The 20,331-nt window shown below is 44.6% G+C and overlaps 2 protein-coding genes across 3 annotated transcripts in view; both read right to left on the bottom strand.

Moving 5' to 3' along the window:
* FA2H (fatty acid 2-hydroxylase) overlaps nt 1–14,916 on the bottom strand; it is a 51,311-nt gene extending 36,395 nt beyond the window's left edge. Inside the window, exon 1 of the mRNA XM_004273267.3 lies at nt 14,499–14,916. Coding sequence (XP_004273315.1) covers nt 14,499–14,768 — 270 coding nt within the window. The 5' untranslated portion in view covers nt 14,769–14,916. The remainder of the gene's footprint in view (nt 1–14,498) is intronic.
* Nucleotides 14,917–15,083: 167 nt separating this feature from the next.
* Nucleotides 15,084–20,331, bottom strand: part of WDR59 (WD repeat domain 59) — a 123,302-nt gene continuing 118,054 nt past the window's right edge. The window contains exons 27-28 of one of the 2 annotated variants that reach the window (XR_007474412.1): nt 18,470–18,605; nt 15,084–15,223 (exon numbers count right to left, since the gene is read on the bottom strand). The gene's annotated coding sequence lies outside the window, so the exon portion shown is untranslated. Of the gene's footprint in view, nt 15,224–18,469; nt 18,606–20,158; nt 20,290–20,331 lie in introns of those variants that run through there. The other variant, XR_007474411.1, reaches the window with a different exon arrangement.

Genomic DNA, 20,331 nt, shown 5'->3' with positions numbered 1-20,331 from the left:
CCATCTCCATTTTCCCTCTGCCCTTAGCCTTCTGGGACAGTGGGTTGCAAACTTTATGTTGTCTCTAAGGCACACAGAGAGCTTGTTAAAAGTACAGATTTCTGGGGTCTTGCCTTCAGAGATTCTGATTTTGTAGATTTGGGGAATGGCCCAAGAATATGAAATATATATATATATACATACACACACACACACACATATCTCTGTGTGTGTGTGTGTGTGTGTGTGTGTGTGTGTGTGTGTGTGTGTATATACACATATATCCTTATGGCAATTAATTCTCTAATTTAGTTTCATGTCTATTTTTTCACCCCCAGTGAAACATCAAACTTTTCACACAAGTCTTAAAATATTAGAATCTCTGTTGCTACTAGAGCCATTTTTCTGAAATATAACGCAGTTCTCCAGTGCCTATCACATTCACTTTCTCCTAGGTTATTTGAGCGGCAGAAGTTGTTTAACGATATCTGTATTGGGAGGAATAGTATCTCTCTGCACCCCACCCCTGCCAAATTCATGTCTACCCAGAACCTTGTGAATGTGACTTTATTTGGACATAGTGTCTTTGCACTGATCATGTTATCATGAGGTCATACTAAGTTAGGGTGGGCTCTGAATCCAATATGACTGGTGTCCTAGTAAGAAGAGGGGAATTTTGGAGACACAGATGCAGAGACACAGGGAAGAATGCTTTTGTGCAGATGGTTGCAGAGACTGGAGTGATGTATCCACAAGCCAAGGAACACCAAGCATTGCCAGCTCCACCAGAAGCTAGGAAAGAGGCAAGGAACAGATTTTCCCTTGGAGCCTCCAGAAGGAACCAACTTTGCCAACTCCTTGATTTCAGACTTCTAGCATCTAGAATGGTGAGAATAAATTCCTGTTATTTTAAGTGCCCACTTCGTGGTATTTTGTTACAGCTGCTCTAGGAAACTAATACAATTTCATTAGAAATGTGATGCCTTGTTACAGGTAACCATTCATGTGCTGTTACCTTGTTTTATTTTCCCACTCATCCTTTAAGAACATATTTGGGAGTGATGTCCATGATGTAACTACCCAGTATTTTTCCAGCTTTTTATTATGAAACAATTTAAACGTGCAGCCAAGGTGAAAGAATCTCACTGTGAATACCTGTATCCCTACTACCTAGATCCTACCATTCACATTCTACTCTTTCTTTTTAAAAGCATTTTTGGTACATACCTGAATTAAAAAATATGTTATTGTTAAAAAATGCTAACCATCACCTGAGTCTTCAGTGAGTTATTACCTTTTTGCTGTAAGAGGGTTTGAAATATTGTAAGAATTACCAGAATGTGACACAGAGACACAAAGTGAGCAAATTCTGTTGGAAAAACGGCACCAACAGACTTGCTTGACACAGGGTTGCCACAAACCTTCAATTAAAAAAAAAAATGCAGTATCTGCGAAGTGCAACAAAGTGAAGTGCAATAAAACAAGGTCTGCCTGTTTACACTGTGTGATTCCGCTTCTGCATGTGTCTGAAAGAGGAGGAGGATCACAGGACAAAGAAGTGCCTCACTGTGTTGTGTCACCTGTGGACAGTCCTAAGTAAAATGTTGATCCTTGCACCTCCCTACCAGCTAGTCTCACTGCCCTCCCCCCAAGGCTCTTGGAAACCCAGTTCCTACATTACAGCATGCTCCTATTACCCAAACAACACCACGCTGGGACCTCCCTGCTTCCCAGAGCCTTTCTCCAAAGCCATCTCCTCACCAAAAACCCCAAACCAGCATTCCCTCAGTGTGCTCCAATTCTGCCCAGTTCTAGCAGGAAAAAAACCTAATTTACGTGATTGACATTAAGATCTGAATGACCAGAGACAACCCTTTTAACCTGTCAGAGTTTTCATGCTTTTAATTGAGCTAAGATTTCTAATCTCTAGTTGATAGACCTTCAGACAATACTACTCAATGGTAAAATGATTGAAAAAAAAAAAAAAAAGCAATTTTTAAAGGCTGGTGTATACCAACATCTAACGTTTGCAATCATGAGGTCATATCTTTAGAAGCAATTACTAAATATGTGTTAAATTTATTTGCCTCCTTTAAAAAAATTGGGTATAAACTTCATATAGTAAAAAATTACCAATCTTAAGTGTATTGTTTGATATGTTTTGACAATTATATGCCTCCTTGCAGCCAATGCCCACATCAAGATGTAGGACATTTCCACCGACCCAGAAAGTCCCAGGAATCTATTTTTAGTAAGGCCTCATTTGATTTTGATGAAAGGAAGGTAGAGAGGGATAAGTATTCAGTTCCCTTGACCAGAGGGACAAGAAGTTTTAGATTTACAGGGCTTTACAAGAGAGGTGCCAGTTTCCCTGATAGGGCTCCTTCCCGGCTCTCCTAGCCTCCCCTGTTCATACACACATAGAACTTGACCTGTAGGCCCCTCCTCCAACTACAAGCTGTGGACACAAAGCAGGAAAGGTACACAGGACCCGCCCCCATGCTGAGTTCCAGCGGCAAGGCTGCCTCCAGACATTCTCTCCACACCACTCCTCATCCTTGCATTCCCTGCTGAAATCACTACCATTCCACAACCACTGCACACCCACCGTGCATCCCCCCTTCCCATGGGCTTTTGGACTGCGGCAGCAGCCTGTCTGAGCTTCCCTGAGCCACTTCCTCCCTGCTCCAGCCACACGACATCAGGGTCAGGGCGTGCTGGGCAGCCACAGCCCCTGAAAGTCAGACTTGACTGTATTTCCCCAAGGCTGGCAACATGGTCCAGAATTGATGCTCAGCTCTTGTCTCGCCCTTTGCTTTCTCTAGTGGAGCAGGTGGGAGCAGGATGGAATGGAACAGAAGGAGGAAAGGGGGAAAAAAATCTGAATGGCTAAAACCTAATAAGAAAATGAGTGATTTCATTACTATAGCATAGAGTCCAAGAATAGACCAAAATATAACTGTGAATGTTTGATGTGTGATAAAGGTTTTTGTTTTTGTTTTAAATCAGTGAGAAAAGACAGCTTATTCCATAAATCTACTGGGATAACCAGTTGGTCACTTGGAAAAATATAAACCTAAAATAATCTCTATTTTGTTCTTTACACCAAAAAAAAAAAAAAAAAATCCAGGTAGATAAAATATTTAAGCAAAAACAAACAAACAACAACAGAATCATTAAGGATAAAAACTGTGAGAAAGATACAAAATATTTTTTGCTTGCTTTTATATATAAAATCATAAAGTAGAGGTGGTCTTTCTAAGAATGATAAGATGACAGCTTTTACTACATGGAAAGCTGAAAGGTTTATATGGAGAAAAGAAAAAAAATTAAACAAGCCAAAAGACAAATGAGAGCTGGAAGACAAGTAGTAGTATATATGATGGAAAATAGGCTAATATTCTTTATATATAAAGAGTGATATAAATCAATAAGAAAAAGATCAACTATCCAGTACAGATGGACAAAGGACCTGAACATGCAGTTTACCAAAAAGGTGCAAATAATTTAGAAATGTATATTGAACAGGGAGCAAATTTTTTCTCCCATTGGCAAAGATTAAAAATACTGGTAGTACACAGCATTGGTGAGGGTGTGAAGGAACAGGCATTCTTGTATGCTTTTGGAGGGAGTTTTAATTGGTACAACCTTTTTAGAGGGCAGTTTGGCAATATCCATCAAAATACAAAATGGATATCATTTTGATCTAGAAATTTCACGTCTAGGACTCTATATTACAAATTTATTTGCATATGTGTGCAAAATGATTATGTAAGGATGCTTCTTGTAGCATTGATACAATAGGGAAAAACATCAATAGGGACAGCTATCAGAAAGAATGTTGACAACCTAGAAGAAATGGACAACCTTCTAGAAACATACAGCCCACCAAAACTGAATCAAGAGGAAATAGATAATTTGAAGAGACCGATCACTAGACGTGAAATAGAATCTGTAATAAAAAAAACTCCCTACAAAACAAGTCCAGGACTAGATAGCTTCACAGGAGAATTCTACCAAACAAAGAAGAACTTATACTGATTCTTCTCAAACTCTTCCAAAAGATTGAAGAGGAGGGAACACTCCCAAAGACAGTCTCTTAAGCCACCATCACACTGATACCAAAACCAGAAAAGATGTCACCAAAAAAGAAGATTACAGACCAATATCTTTGATGAATATAGATGCAAAAATTCTCAACAAAATATTAGCAAACCGAATCCAACAACACATAAAAAAGATCGTACACCACGACCAAGTGGGATTCATCCCAAGTTCACAAGGATGGTTCAACATATGCAAATCAATCAATGTAATACACCACATAAACAAAAGAAAAGTCAAAAACCACATGACCATCTCAATAGATGCAGAGAAAGCATTTGACAAAATTCAACATCCATTCATGATAAAAACTCTCACCAAAGTGAGTATAGAGGGAACATAGCTCAACATAATAAAAGCCATTTATGACAAACCCACAGCCAATATAATACTCAACAGTGAAAAGCTGAAAACCTTCCCACTAAAATCTGGAACAAGACAAGGATGCTCACTCTCACCACTTCTATTTAACATAGTATTGAAAGTCCCAACCACAGCAATCAGAGAAGAAAAAGAAATAAAAGGTATCCAAATTGGAAGAGAAGAGGTAAAACTGTCATTATATGCAGATGACATGATACTATATATAGAAAACCCTAAGCACGCCACACGAAAACTACTAGATCTAACAAATGAATTCAGCAAAGTAGCAGGAAACAAGATTAATATTCAGAAACCAGTTGCATTTTTCTACATTAACAATGAAATATCAGAAAGGGAATGTAAAAAAACAATAATTTTTAAAATCACCCCACCCTCAAAATATACCTAGGAATAAACCTGACCAAGGAGGTGAAAGACTTATATGCTGAGAACTAAAACATTAATAAAGGAAATCAAGGGACTTCCCTGGTGGTGCAGTGGTTAAGAATCTGCCTGCCAGTGCTGGGAATATGGGTTCAATCCTGGTCCAGGAAGATCCCACATGCCACGGAGCAACTAAGCCCGTGCTCCACAATTACTGAGCCTGCGCTCTACAGCCAGTGAGCCACAACTACTGAGCCTGTGCACCTAGAGCCCATGCTCCGCCACGAGAGAAGCCACTGCAATGAGAAGCCCGTGCACCTCAACTAAGAGTAGCCCCCACTCGACGCAACTAGAGAAAGTCTGAGCGCAGCAGTGAAGACCCAATTGAAACATAAATAAATAAATTAAATAAAGGAAATCAAAGAGGACTCAAAGAAATGGAAAGATATCCCATGCTCTTGGACTGGAAGAAAGAATGAAGAAAACTTTTATTGCTGATGTGTAAGGAAGTACAAAACATGTCATTAGGTGAAAAAAGCCGCGAGTTGCCAAGCAGGCTGTACCATACAACTCCTTTATGTGGGAAATAGACAGAATAATATATGTGTTTCTCTGAGGCCACATAAGAAATTGTTGGTAGTGTTTACACAGGGACTAGGTTGGGAGGGGCACTCAATATTTTTTTTTGCACATTACTTCTTTTTTTTTGCGGTACGCGGGCCTCTCACTGTTGTGGCCTCTCCCGTTGCAGAGCACAGGCTCCGGACGCGCAGGCTCAGCGGCCATGGCTCACGGGCCCAGCTGCTCTGCGGCATGTGGGATCTTCCCGGACCGGGGCACGAACCCGTGTCCCCTGCATCGGCAGGCGGACTCTCAACCACTGCACCACCAGGGAAGCCCTGCACATTACTTTTAATGATTTAAATTTTTGTATGAACTATGTTCATGGGTAATTATCACAATAGAGAAAAGGAGGGACAAAGTGATGGCTGGGGTTACTACCATCTGACAGTATACAATATAACAAAATGCAAACTGACTGCAAAGTGGAAATTCAAAATCAATGCAAAAACTTAGAAAAATTTCATGAAGTCAATGAAAGTGAGAGAAAACTGTTTTAGTTACAGTTCCACTGCCAAATAAGGATCTGGCAAAGTCAGGCTGTTTAACACTGAAATACAGGCAATCAACAAAGGGTGAGGCCCTTCAAAAGAGGAGGACTTGTTTATTAAAGGATCAAAAGAGATCCTTAGCCCTTAAATACTCTTGCTAAAATGACCTTTTTTGAAAAATTTTAAAATTTTGGCTGCATTGGGTCTTCGCTGCTGCACGCGGACTTCCTCTTGTTGCGGTGTGCGGGCTTCGCATTGCGGTGGCTTCTCTTGTTGCAGAGCATGGGCTCTAGGCACGTGGGCTGCAGTAGTTGTGGCTCACGGGCTCAGTAGTTGTGGCACACGAGCTTAGTTGCTCCGCTGCATGTGGGATCTTCCCAGAGCAGGGATCAATCCCGTGTCCCCTGCATTGGCAGGTGGATTCTTAACCACTGCAGCACCAGGGAAGTCTCTAAAATGACCTTTATGATCACACAGTGAACAGCCAATGCAAAGTTTAGAATGTCACAATGTACTTTCATACGTTTTTGTCAGAAAAACCACACATGTGCAAAACAACACTACTTATTCATTATATGCTCAATTTAAGAATCAGCACCCAAGTGCAATCTGAATTTTGCTGTCAGATTTTTTTTTTTTTTGGCTGTGCCACAGGGCTTGCAGGATATTAGTTGCCCAACCAGGGATCAAACCCGTGTCCCCTGCAGTGCAAGCACAGAATCCTAACCACTGGACTGCCAGGGAATTCCCTTGCTGTCAGATTAAAATAAACTAAAGCAAACAACAAAAAAAACTTTTCAGTTTCATTTTTAAAGAGTATCAGTTTCCTTCTCTCAACCACTTGGCCCATTTTCTATGAAGTTTTGGTCTTCATTTAAAGTAGATTCACTTTAAGTGACCTTTAATCCTAGGAGTCAAGGACTTTCCTACTCAGGTTCAAGAACAACTGAGTTTTTTTATGGCACCCTGTCTCCAACCTGCATAATCTTTTACACCTGGCACTCCAAAGGGTCTTGCCCAGGACATGGGGAAGCAACAACTAAATCGGGTTGCTCTCTCCTGGTGCCTAACTTGGGATCATGGAAGCTGTATTTATTCAGCTAAATGTAACTTCTTATTCCTCCATGGCAGCCAGTCTCAAAGTGTGGGCCTCAACTTGATTTAAAAATGTGAGATCCTGTGATAACAAATGGAAAAAAATAAAAATAAAAAAATTAAAATGTGAGGTCTTTCTTTGATCTTTGTGGGTAAGTGATGCTTGTTTCATAGACATTCATTATTACATAAGACTAGGAGCTATTTATTTGCAACTAAGTGGGTTATTATGGACTAGTAACATTTGGGATTTATAAAACAAAGCTAGCCATTACTAGAGATCCCTAAAATCTCCAATTCCATTTTCCAGTGGGAAAGGTAAGCATCACGCAATGCTAAGCAATGTTAAAAAGGTTCTGCTGGGCATAGAAGAATGTACAGAACTAGAACACTACTCCCTTTAAATTCTATTTGTTTTAAAGGAGAAACTATGACTAATTCACTTAGGTAATTATCAACCACGTTTGTTGTAGATTACATGGTTCACTCTAAGTGTGTAGTCACATGTACTTCCATCAAAGGAATTTTTGGCTACTAGCTTTCCTCTAACAGGACCTTAAGACATTCTGTATGCATCGTAGTTCAACACATCCCCTCAAATTTGCTTATCTGGTACTGCTATTTTAACACCTTGCAATATAAATACTATCGAAGTCAGAAAACAAAGCATTTGAATAATTATGTTTTAGGGCAATGCTTCACAACAACAAATCCTGAGTATGAGGTTTCTATTTCTCAGTGATAACTTTACAGCTGTTGGTAGCATCAATTCTTTTGTTCCCCAGTCTTGTTACTATGACTGAGTTTGTTTTCCATCAGAGGGCAAGAGCAGGTGGGGAAACGGTCGTTAGAATCTTCTGCCCACCTTAGATGAGCAGCAATTAGAGAAGATTGAGAATCACCATTCGGAGATGACACGCTTTAGAGAATTTTGCATGAACAGACACAGGAAAGAGTAAACAGAACTGGAAACCCAGGAACCTGGGTCCTGCCTATGCACATCATCCAGACACTTATAGACACATGGGGAGGGGTCACAGCCCTGAGAGCAACGAGGGCTCTCAATTGGCATTTTCTATGGTTGATTTCACTTCTGACCTTGCAGGGATGAACTTCAGTAGCCTGGTATGGAAGACGTTTTGCCAACTCTTTCTGGCGGCAAAACACTGAGGGCAAGGGTAGAAATGAGTGACTCACTTGATAGTCCTCCATCCTTTCCATCAACTCCCAACCCTTTTAGCTAACAAAAAAGAAACCGGAAAGAGGTTTGTTTCTGTTTTTTTTTTTTTTTTAACATCTTACTACTTGAAGTATCTTGTGTGTGCTAATATCACCACTTTCCTTTTCAATCTGGTACACATGTCAGTTTTCCAAGCAGTTCATTCATTCATTTATTCAGACATTTGTTACTTCCTGTTGGCAGGCACCAGTGTGCTACTGTCTCCTAGGGAAACCCAGATGAATCAGGCAATTCCAGTCTTCGGAGAGTTTACAGTTTAGTAGAGAAGATAAGACACATAGTGAAAACACAGTGAATAAGGAAGAACATTTTGAATGCTGTAATGTAGGGAGAGGCCAAGTGCTATGAGAGTCTGGGAGAAGGAAAAACCCAGTTCTAGATGGGGAGATAAGGAGAATCTCTGTGGAAGAAACAGAGTTTGAGATGGACTTAAAGGATGTGGCAATCGGGAGCCACTGAAGATTTAGGAATCCCGCTGTAACAAAACCACATGCTCTTTGGAAAGCTTCACAAGGCAATGGGCTGAAGGAAGTGTTGGCAAGGAGAGACCTGCCCAGGAGACTGCTGCAGTAATGAGTATAACGCAGCTCTGGCCAAGGTAGGGTAGTAGTGGGTAGGCGTCCTGGAAGGAGGACTAAGGAGACTCATGAGGATCGGCATGGGGTCTGTCCCAGCCTCTGGCTCTGGTTTTTTCCAATTATCCCCCATTTTCCCCTCTACAGCCTCTGGATTCTCTAGGACACAGCAAGGAATGGAGACAGTTGAAAAACACAGATCATCTCCCAGACGTAGTAGTGGGTGAAAGAAGCTGTACAGCAGAGCACACACTGTGTGACTTTTCTGGAAAATGTAGAGCAAGAGAAACTAGCAGTGGAGACTGAGCCGTAACGACCAGGGGTATAAGGGGTGAAGTAGGCGGGATAATGCACCCCCCCTTCAAAAATCTACGTCCCAATACCTGGAACCCGTGACTATGTTACTTTACATGGCACAGAGGACTTTGCAGGTGTGATTAAAGATTTTGTGATGAGGAGATGATCCTGGATATCTGGTGTGGGGGTGGGGGCGGGGGGGATGGGAGCACAGTGTAATCACAGGGTTCCTTATAAGTGAAAGATGGAGGCAGGAGAATCAGAGTCTGAGAACGAGAAGGGACAGGAGGGCAGAGGTCAGAGCAATGTGACTGCTGGCTGGGGGCCAGGAGCCAGGGAACACAGGCAGCCTCTAAAAGCTGGAAAAAGGGAGGAAACGTTCTCCGCTAGAGCCTTCAGAAGGAGGCAGCCCTGCCAATTCATTTCTGACGTCTGACACTCCAGAAACACAAGAGAATAGATGTGTGTTGCTTTAAGTCACTGAGTTTGTGGTAATTTGTTACAGCAGCAAGAGAAAACCAAAGGGGTGAGGTATCCAGAAACCAGCTGAGGACAGTGTGTCAAGCAGCGGGGAACGATCGCCATGTCGAGAGTTGCTGCCAGCCCAGGTGAGAACTGACCACCAGGGTTAGCCAGGTGAAGGTCCCGATGGCCCTGGCAAGGGTACTTTCAGTGCCGTGGTGGGTTTCAGAGAGAACAGGGCGCTTATTTCCTGTCTGTCTAAATGAATGAGGATGACATATGGACCAACAGTGAGTTGTGTGTCTTAAGATAAATAAATAAATAAATAAGGAAAGGGAAGATGATGGACGCTGCTCAGGCGTCAATTTGGGTTCTTTGCTGGGACTGTTTCCAGAAATGATTACCCTCGGGTGTTTCTGAGATTCCTGTCTATTTCTTTTTATTTCCCCCTTAGAGTCCTAATTTCCAACCTTCGCCCTAATTTGGGTCTCGAAGCCCCTTCTATCAATGAATTCTGAGGTGACGCCAGGGGGCACTCTTGGAGCCTGTGTTTACCCTGTGTCACATGGAACCACAGTGACTTGTGTCCCTGGCCCTCTCCCAGCTTGCGCTAGCTTCATCCTCCAGGTAAGGCTCACAAGTCCCTGGCAGGTAGCAAAGGACGGTGGCTGCTGACTGGCCAGGCAGGCCCACTTAGGAAGCCTTGCTGTGGGCTAAGCAGACCTTGACCCCCTTCAGTTAGCAGATTTCTCACATCCACTCCGCTCTGCAGGCAGGGGGAGTTTAAAAGTTTCCCAATCATCAGCTTTTATCTGAATTCTCAGCTCAGACCGGCATTCCAAGCTGGGCTGTGCTCAAGCTGTTCCGGAGCCCCGGGTGGGGTGGGGACCCTGAGTCTTCCTGCACTTAGATCTCCTCCCTATGGTCCATCCCCATTTAGTTACTCAAGCTCCAAAGTTCTGAACGGCTGGACCCCCAAAGCCTGGTAGAACCACATGTGGCAGAATCTGGGGACTTCTCAGCCACTCAGAGACAGATACACCTTGTGGGATTAGGATGCGACACACATTCAGACATTAGGGTTAACCCAACAGCAGGGGCTGGGGAGTCAGGGCTTGCCTTCCTCTAGGGTCTCCCCAAACAGAGGGCTTTTCTCCAGGGGCATGGTCAGATGTCTGCCCACAGGAGGCCCCCTCAAGGTCTGGGTGTGTAAGACGGGGGGAGTATGATCTGCCTTTTCAGTTATATTCCTCTTGGTGGCAGGTCTGGAGTGAGGGAAGGATTCTGGTTGGACTGTGATGAAAGCTGCAGCTCTGTCACCAGAAAAATGCACAACCACGCATGTTTTACACACAATTTCTTCTCTTCCATCAACCCCAGAAAATGGTCCATAGAGCTCCAGGGTTAAGAAGCTCTGCTCCTTGTGTCTTCCAAAGTGTGAGACTTACTCCACTGATGGTGCTCAGGGTTTTAGGGGATAGGAGGATGAGCATTGATTTTAATAGCTCTATTTTTAAAGTGCATGTAAACCCTGATTTCACTGGTAATATTGCCTAGGGGGAGTAAACGGTAAAATACAAAGTGAGTCTACTTAAAAATAAATATTAAATAGTTCAAGTCATATGCCAATTTGGAAAAAAAATGGAACAGTGATTCGTGGATGACAAGTCTGGGAAACAGTATCTATGGTCTTGGGAGGTTTGGACCCAAAGTTATTTTCTTTCCTATTTCTTTAAAAAAATTGCTGGTTGGGCTTTCCTGGTGGTGCAGTGGTTGAGAGTCCGCCTGCCGATGCAGGGGACACGGGTTCGTGCCCCGGTCCGGGAAGATCCCACATGCCACGGAGCGGCTGGGCCCGTGAGCCATGGCCGCTGAGCCTGCGCGTCCGGAGCCTGTGCTCCGCAACGGGAGAGGCCACAGCAGTGAGAGGCCCGCGTACCACACACACACAAAAAAATTGCTGGTTGCAGCTCAGTCAATGGATTTCATGCCCCACTAACAACATGAGCCACTCTTATCTAAGCTTGGAGTGAGGAGCCCTGAGCGCCCAATCGAGGAGAGGGCCTGGCTTCCCTGCTCAGCCATCACCGATTCACTTCCTCAAGTCCAGGGCTACAAAAGATCTTGTCTCATCCCCATGGTATGTTGGCTCAAACAAGTTTGACTTGTTTCATGTGTGTGTGCTTCCCTGTGAGTGTGAATGTGTGGTAAGTGTGTATACAGAGGGGGTGTGGCAAAGTGGGGGAAAGGGGAAACCAGTGGGGCTGAGCCTTGTCCCTGGAATTTCATGGCAGAGCTCCAGCAGGCTCCCTGCTGAGGACTACACTTGGGAAGAAGGACTTCAAGGAGGGGCACCATTCAGAAATGAGCTCCAAACAACAGAGCTGGTTCATGACACTCCCCTTCCCCATCAACGCCCCTTCTGGTCTTCACACTACAGGAGCTGGGTTCTAGCCTCAACAGGTGTCAGCATCCCTGGTCCAGCAGGAGGAGATGGGAGAGGTGGAGAAGGCAGCATGGGGGTTGCCAGAAGGGCTTAACCAGAGAGAAGAACAGATATGTCTTCTCTCCATTCAGCCCTTATGAAGATGGTTTCTCTCTGAAAAGATATCTTCTCCAGATTTCTCCTCTGAATACCTCTCTTCCCCAATAGAAAGACAACCCTACACTAGTTTCCAGAATAGTAGACAGAAGCTGACGAGCAACTGGAGTATTGGGTGACTATGGCCGTTGGTCAAGTTTGGGCCATGGGTTTGTAAATGTGGTGTTAATTTTTAGTTTTCTTCCCACATCCTCAGGTGGGGGCCCAGATATAAGGATGCCTGAAACATGGCCACACTGGGACTCTTGGGGTAACAGGTGAGCGCAGGGGTGAGAAACAAATTTAGACTCAGTATTCTCTGAAGGTCAGGTAAAGCAAAGCAAAACAAAGCCAAATCAAACCATAGTGCTTGGTAGCTAGCAGAGCTAGGAGGTAAAGCCACCTAGGGCATCTAGCCAGGAGAGGTGCTCTAGATGGTGCTGAGAGGAGAGGCCACACCCTAAGGCTCCTGTTTATAGGACACAGTTACAATGTAGGATGGCTTCCATGAGCCATCACGAGCCTGGAAGTCTCTAGTATTCCAGCTCCCACCTCTCATTTCCTGCACTCAGCTTCAGTTATATCTATGGCTAAACCTTCTGCCCCTTCAGCATGACCTGACACCTAACATCAGCTTCCAAGATTAAACTGGGCCCCCGCTGCAGAATGCTGAGTCCTACCATTTTACATATGAAGTCTCCCAAATTCAACCTTCCCCTTCCCTTGGTCATCGTCACCGTTACCTCTCACTTGGGCTATGGGGTAGCCTCCCGCCTGGTCTCCTCACACCCACATGGGCTCCTTCCACACCTTCTTGGCATCGCAGCCAGGATGCTCTTCCAAAGATGCAGATCTGACCACGCCACACCCCTGCTTGAATCCATGACCTGGCTTCCCATTGTTCTTAGAATCAAGTCCCAAAACCTGACCACAGCGGCCCTGGCTGATCTCCGGCCTCCTTCCACTCCCTCTCCTTGCCCAACAGCCTCTGGTCACATTGGTTTTATTTCTGTCCCTTGACTCTGCCAAGCCCTTACCCTTCAGAGCCTTCACACATTCTTTTCCCTCTGTCTGGAAGGTTCTTCTCACCACACTTCACCTGGCTTAAGCCCTATCCATTGATTAGCTCCCAGGGTAAATATCACTTTCTTCAGAAAGCTCTCCCTGACTCATACTCTGATAGCACCAGGTAATTGAAGAATTACTGTAGGATTAGTATGTTACCTCATTAGCCTGTTAGGTCCATGAAGACAGTATTGCTTTTGTCCATTGATACCTCCTCAGTGCCTAGCTCAGTACTGCCAATCACTAGGGGACCAAGTGAGTGAGTGAATAAATGATTAAAGAATTAGGCAAGATGGCCTAGTGAAAAGCCACCTGGAACAGTGAGAGACAAGTCCTTTCATCCAAAGATCTAAAAGCACTTGCTGGGGCTATCTTGAATGCAAGAGCTAGAAGCAGGGAACAACTGTTGGTTTATGTCCAAGCATGATGGCCTCGCTGTCACCAGTCCTACAGCTGGGCCTGGGGAAGTCCTGAAGAGTCGGTTTTCCTCTGGCACAAGCCTACCTGGAACCCAACGGATAGGATCATCTCCCAGGCCCAAGGATCCTTGGGATGGAGAAAGCATTGATTTTGGAATCAGACACACCTGACTTTTCCACTAACTAGCTCAAATTACCTCAAATTCCAAATTGACCTCAAATTACAGTGCCTCCTTGATCCTCAGTTTCCACATCCTAAAATAGGGATAACAAAAGCCACCCCAGGATCACTCAGAGGTTTAAATACAATCACGAGCCTGTGGTGCACAGCAGCAGGCAGCCCAGAGTGCTACTCCCTTCTCCCCAGCAAAACTGGCTTACCCCTGTCACGTCACTCTGCTGGACACCCAAGCCAGCATGCAAGACAAGGAATAAAGGGAGGTCTGAGGGGTGGGAGGACATAGGCCACCCAAGACACTGCGCCAGCCTCTCCACGCAACCAGAGAAGCCGCTGTGCAAGACTAGGGTGGCACCAAGAAATCCAAACTAGCTGAGAAGGGTGACTGGCACCTTATGAGGTGGGAGAAGTAGCAGATAGAGGAGGGACAGGGGAAATGCTGGAGAGGAAGGGCAAACTCCTGGTTGGGGGTGGGGGTGGTGGTAGGCAGGGACCTGTTACCTGGAGAGAAGAGAGGTGAGGGCGGAGGCTGTCACCTTGGGTCCTCCTAGAGGGCAGGTGAACGCGGCCTGCCGGGGAGTGGCGAGTTGGGGCGGGGAGGGTGGGGGGAATAAAGGGTGTGTGACACCCGGGCCCGGCTGTACCTGAGGGTCTCCTTGCAGGTCTCCCACGTAGTACTGCTCGAGCCAGCGGCGCGCGTTGTCCGAGTGCCGGTGTGGTGGCCCATCCAGGTCGGCGCTAACATCCTGACCAGCCCGTGCCCGCAGCAGCTGCTCGCCCCCTGGGTGGTGCCGCACGAAGCCGGTGAGGTCGTAGAGGCGGACCCCGCAGCGGACCCAGCAGGCGCCGGCCGCCAGGCGCCGCTGGACCTCGGCGGGGGAGAAGGAGGCGGCGGGGGGCGGAGCGGGGGCCATGGCGGGAGACGGGAAGCTCGCAGCTCGAAGCCTGCGTGTCTACTCCGCGACCGCCCTGCTCGCCTCTTAACATCCCCTGAGCCGCTGCCGCCTTGACTGGTCAGCCGTCGCCGCACCTGCTCATTTGCATGCCGCGCTCCCATTGGCCGCTCCTAAGGACGCTGCCTGTGTCCGGAGGGGCTCCTTCCCCATTGGCCGGCAGGACGCCCAGCCGACCCGAGCGGGCCGGGCCACGGGATGCCCGCCCTCCGTCAGGTGGTTCTGGGCAGGTAGAGGAAGCACCAGCCAAGTGTGTCTCATTGCAAGAGAGCAAAGGCGGCGGGAGGATGCAGGTGGAGCAAGTCTTCTTGTTGCCGGCGGCTGTGTGGACGGACGTCCTCAATAGCCTGTTCGCCACCGGAATAACTCTTCTGCTGCTGCCTTATAGGAGAAACTTGCAGTTTTCCTTCCTCAGGCTGCAGGAGTGGGTGAAGAGTGGGGGAGGCAGCGTGAGAACTAGAGTAAGGCAAGGGAGACACTGGCCTCTGGCGCCCCCAAACTCAGTAATCACGATATACAATATTTTAATGTAATATTTTTTAAAAAATCATGTCGTGTACAGAACAATGTGAATGTGCTTAATGCCACTGAACTGTAAAGTTTAAAATGGTACATTTTATATTATGTATATTTTACCACAATAAAAAAATATATATATATAACAAAGAATTTTAAAAAATAGGAATATTGGCAAACCACAGCCAGTGGCGCTGGCCACCTGATTTTGTATATAAAGTTTTAGTGGAACCAGGACTAGTGAGAGGAGTGAGGCAGGTTGGTGAAAGTGAAGGGTTGGATCTCGTCTTTAACACTGTAAGTTCTGGTATTTTGTTCATCATGGATTTTTTTGTTTGCATTAGTTTTGAATTTTTAAAATGCTGCATTAAAATACTTATTGTTTTTGTTTTTGTTTTCGGCTGCGCCATGCAGCAAAAAGAATCTTAGTTCCGGGAGGAGGAATCAAACCCCTGCCCCCTGCAGTGGAAGCTCGGAGTCCTAACCACTGGACTGCCAGGGAATTCCCTAAAGTATTCTTTATCTTGATTACTGAGTTTTTTGGGCACACCCTTAACTTTTGCCTGCAGAATGGCTGCCTCAGTTGCCTCACTCTAGTCTCAACTTCTGGGGAGGATCCTGAGGGACGAACAGAGAATCCTGCTGCCATTATAGGAGGGGAAATAGGGACCTAAAGAAGTGAAGCCTGGTAGTCATGCTGGATGGAAGGGAAGAGCAAGTGCGCTCAATCCAGTTTTGTTTATAACAGGGGAGAACTGCACACAACTTTAACTGCCCAGCAATTGGGGATCTCACCTGAACTCATGATTTGTAATAAAAGGATCCTGGTACTGAGGTTGCCCCATTCAACTGGCCTTGGTCTCTCTCAGCAAAAGGTATTTTCAGGGTCACCCCTGTTTATGCTCTTCTGGGGTTGGGCCTCTATGCTGGGCCAGCGCTGTGGGGGAAAGCCTAGCTCAGATGCCCTAGGGGCCACCCCAACTACAGACACGTCCAAGGCCAGGAGAGTTGTTCCTTCCTTCTCTCCTTCCCAAGACTTTCCTGGCTCACCCTCAGGGAGTAGGCAAGAGTTTGGCTGAGTATACGGGTCGGCTGTGGAAATGCTGTCCAACAGGCCTGGAGGGAGGCCTTAGGTCACTAACTTTGCTTTTCTCAAGCAGTGAATACACAGTCACTCTCACTCCACTCCCACACCTACTCTGTTCTAAATACCTTGCATGTGCAAAAGCATTCAAACGCTCCTGGGTGTCCTCAGGTACTTCCTGATGACAGTATCTGTAGGCCACCCGCATTTGGGTTTTTCACCGTTGCCTTAAACTCGTATTGTCTGAAGTTAAACAAGCAACTTAATTTTTTTTTTTTTTTTTTTTTTTTTTTTGCGGTACGCGGGCCTCTCACTGTTGCGGCCTCTCCCGTTGCGGAGCACAGGCTCCGGACGCGCAGGCTCAGCGGCCATGGCTCACGGGCCCAGCCGCTCCGCGGCATGTGGGATCTTCCCGGACCGGGGCACGAACCCGTGTCCCCTGCATCGGCAGGCGGACTCTCAACCACTGCGCCACCAGGGAAGCCCCTAAACAAGCAATTTAGTCATCTATTCAGAATTGTAACATTTCTTACCATAGTAATTCCATTTCTAGAGATTTGACCTTTCAGATTACTGTATAAAGATGTGTAGGGAGGAAAAATAATTTTCCTTCTACCCTTCTGGGTTCTTGGCTGAGACACTCCCTGAAATAAGAGATTAATAGGAGAACAACAAACTTAATTTCATACGTAAGGGGACCCCAAAGGTATGAGACCCAAAGAAGTGACCAGGGCAGGCAGCTTTTATACCTTTTGGACAATTATTTGAAATAGAACATTTTTGTCTGCTTTTGATCCTTATATTAATGGAATCATATAGGGTGTGCTCTTTTGTAGCTACCTTCTTTCACTCAAATTATGTTCCTGAAATTCACCCATGTTTTGAGGTGTGGTAACCATTTGTACATTCTTGTGGCTGTATAGTGTTTCACTATATGAAAAAGCCACACTAATTTATTCATTCTATCATTGATACCTATGTGAGTTGCTTCCAGCTTGGGGCAATTAAGAATAAAGTTGCTATGAACACTCTTGTACACGTCTTTTTTTTTTTTTTTTAGTGTAATTGACCTACAACAATATGTTAGTTCCAAGCGTACAACATAGTGATTCAATATTTCTATATATTACAGGATGATCACAAGTCTACTTACCATCTGTCACCAAAGTTATTCCAATATTCTTGACTATATTCCTCATGCTGTACACTTCATCCCTGTGACTCATTTATTTTGTAGCTGAAAATATGTACCTCTTAATCTCCCTCACCTATTCCACTCATCCCCCTTCCCTCCCTCTGGCAACCACCTGTTTGTTCTCTGTATCTATAAGCCTGTTTCTGTTTTTTGTGTGTGTGTTTGTTCATTTGTTTTGTTTTTTAGAGTCCACATATAAGTGAATTCATATGATGTTTGTCTTTCTCTGTCTGACATTTCATTTGGCATAATACCTTCTAGGTCCATCCGTGTTGTCACAAATGGCAAGATTTCATTCTTTTTATGATTGAGTAATATTCCACTGTATATATATATACCACATCTTCTTTATCTGTTCACCTATTGATGGGCACTTAGTTTGTTTCTAAACCTTGGCTATTGTAAATAACGTAAACAATGCTGCAATGAACATAAGGACGCATATATCTTTTTGAATTAGTGTTTTTGTTTTCTTTGGAAAAATCCCCAGAAGTGGAATTGGTGGACCACATGGTTGTTCTATTTTTAATTTTTTGAGGAACCCCATACTATTTTCCATAGTGGCTGCACCAATTTACATTCCCACCAACAGTGCACAAAGGTTCCCTTTTCTCCACATCCTTACCAACACTTGTTATTTGTTGTCTTTTTTAATAATAGCCATTCAAAGAGGTGTGTGTGTGGGGGTATCTCGTTGTGGTTTTGATTTGCATCTCCCTGATGGTTTGTGATGTTAAGCATCTTTTCCTGTGCCTGTTGGCCATCTGTATTATCTTCTTTGGAAAAATGCTTATTTTAAAATCAGATTATTTAGTTGATGTTGAGTTGTATGAGTTCTTTGTATATTTTGGCTATTTAAATCCTTACCAGATATATTGTTTGCAGATGCCTTTTCCCATTCAGTAGGCAGCCTTTTCATTTTGTTGATAGTTTTCTTTGCTCTGCAAAGGCTTTTTAGTTTGATGTGGTCCCGTTTGCTGAATTTTGCTTTTGTTTCCCTTGCCTGAGGAGACAGATCCCAAAAAAAATATTGCTAAGACCCATGTCAAAGAGTCTTCTAGGAATTCTATGGTTTCAGGTCTTAAAAGCTTTTTCTTAAGTCAGTAGACCCTTCTAGATTGCCTTATTTCTGTCCACGATACTACAGCTCACCTAGCCCTGACATGCAAAATCTTAGAATCACCCAAGACCTATACCGCAAGCTTCTCCTTTAAAATGCATCTTCTGTACCTTGTATTTTCTTTTCATCGTAGAAAGGATAGAATTAAAAGTGACCCAAGAGAAGGAATATGGTTCAATTTCATCATTTGATAGATGAGGAAGATTAGACCTGAGACCACAGAACTAGTGAGGAATACAGCTGGGAGCCTAGTTTAACTTCAAATTTAATGCTAATTTTTCTATTGCCACTAGACGTGAGCAACTCAAGGGCAGGGGCCACTTTGCCTCCATCATTGCTGTTTTGCTCCTCACAGAGGTTCAGACACATAGTAGGTGCTTAATAAATATGTGTTTAAATTGAACTCCACTCTCTAATTCAGATGCTCCCCTGATGCTTAGACTAGTGCAATAGCCTAACAGTTTCTTTTCCTTCAAGTTCCGCTTCTTCTGATTCATCTTCAACACCACAGAAGAAGTGCAAATTAACTAAGTACATGTCATTACCCTGCTCAGAAACTGTCGGATGTTCCCTCTTGCAAAAATGATGCGATCCAAATTCAAGCTGGGATGCGAGCCCTAATCACTTCCTCAGGCTCACCTCACCCTCCTTCAAATGGAAAGATCCTCTATCTCTCTGCCTGGCAGGCCTGACCCCTAGATTCAAGGACCACCTCTCCAAAGAATCTCCTCTGATTCCTTTACTGTCTGTCCCACTCATATTGCCCTTGCCATACAGTGTCCTGTACTATTACCCTCACTCCCTAACTAGACTGGAAGTGCTCGAGGGCAGGGAATGATTCCCATGTTAGTTTGAATCTCCAGCACTTAGCACACAGTAGAAAACCAATAAATATTTACTTATAATTATGCCAGTAAGTCTAAACACAAATTAGTCACAATCAAACATGCACACATTTCAAGTGCTCTTTTTTTTAAATTAATTAATTATTTTATTTTTGGCTGCGTTGGGTCTTTGTTGTGGCGTGTGGGCTTCTCATTGCGGTGGCTTCTCTTGTTGCGGAGCACAGGCTCTAGGCACGCGGGCTTCAGTAGTTGTGGCTCGTGGGCTCTAGAGCGCAGGCACAGTAGTTGTGGCACACGGGCTTAGTTGCTCCACGGCATGCAGGATCTTCCCAGACCAGGTATCGAACCCGTATCCCCTGCAATGGCAGGTGGATTCTTAATCACTGCGCCACCAGGGAAGTCCCTCAAGCACTCTTTTGAACACTAAGCATTTTGCTTATACTAGGAAAATCTGAAGGTAGTATCTTTTTCTTCCACGTCATTGACTACGTACCTCATTCATTGCGGGACAAACCCTGGGGTTTTTGTTTATTTATTTTTGATGGGCTTTTTGTTTATCGGCTGGTTGGCTAGCTGGTTGGTTGGTTTGCTAGAAGACAGCATAGTGTCTGTTGAAGCATTGGGTTTGGGGGGTTTGTTTTTTCCATTTTATTGAGATATAATTGACATACAGCTCTATGCGAGTTTAAGAGGTGTCTGATGATCTCACTTCTATGTGGAATCTAAAACAAAATAAAAATCACAGAAAATAGATAATAGATCAT

This window comes from Orcinus orca, chromosome 20, assembly GCF_937001465.1.
Source record: "Orcinus orca chromosome 20, mOrcOrc1.1, whole genome shotgun sequence".
In the NCBI taxonomy this organism is placed as follows: domain Eukaryota; kingdom Metazoa; phylum Chordata; class Mammalia; order Artiodactyla; family Delphinidae; genus Orcinus; species Orcinus orca.
Note: the sequence above shows the minus strand (reverse complement) of the source record. Positions and strands in the feature narration are given on the sequence as shown.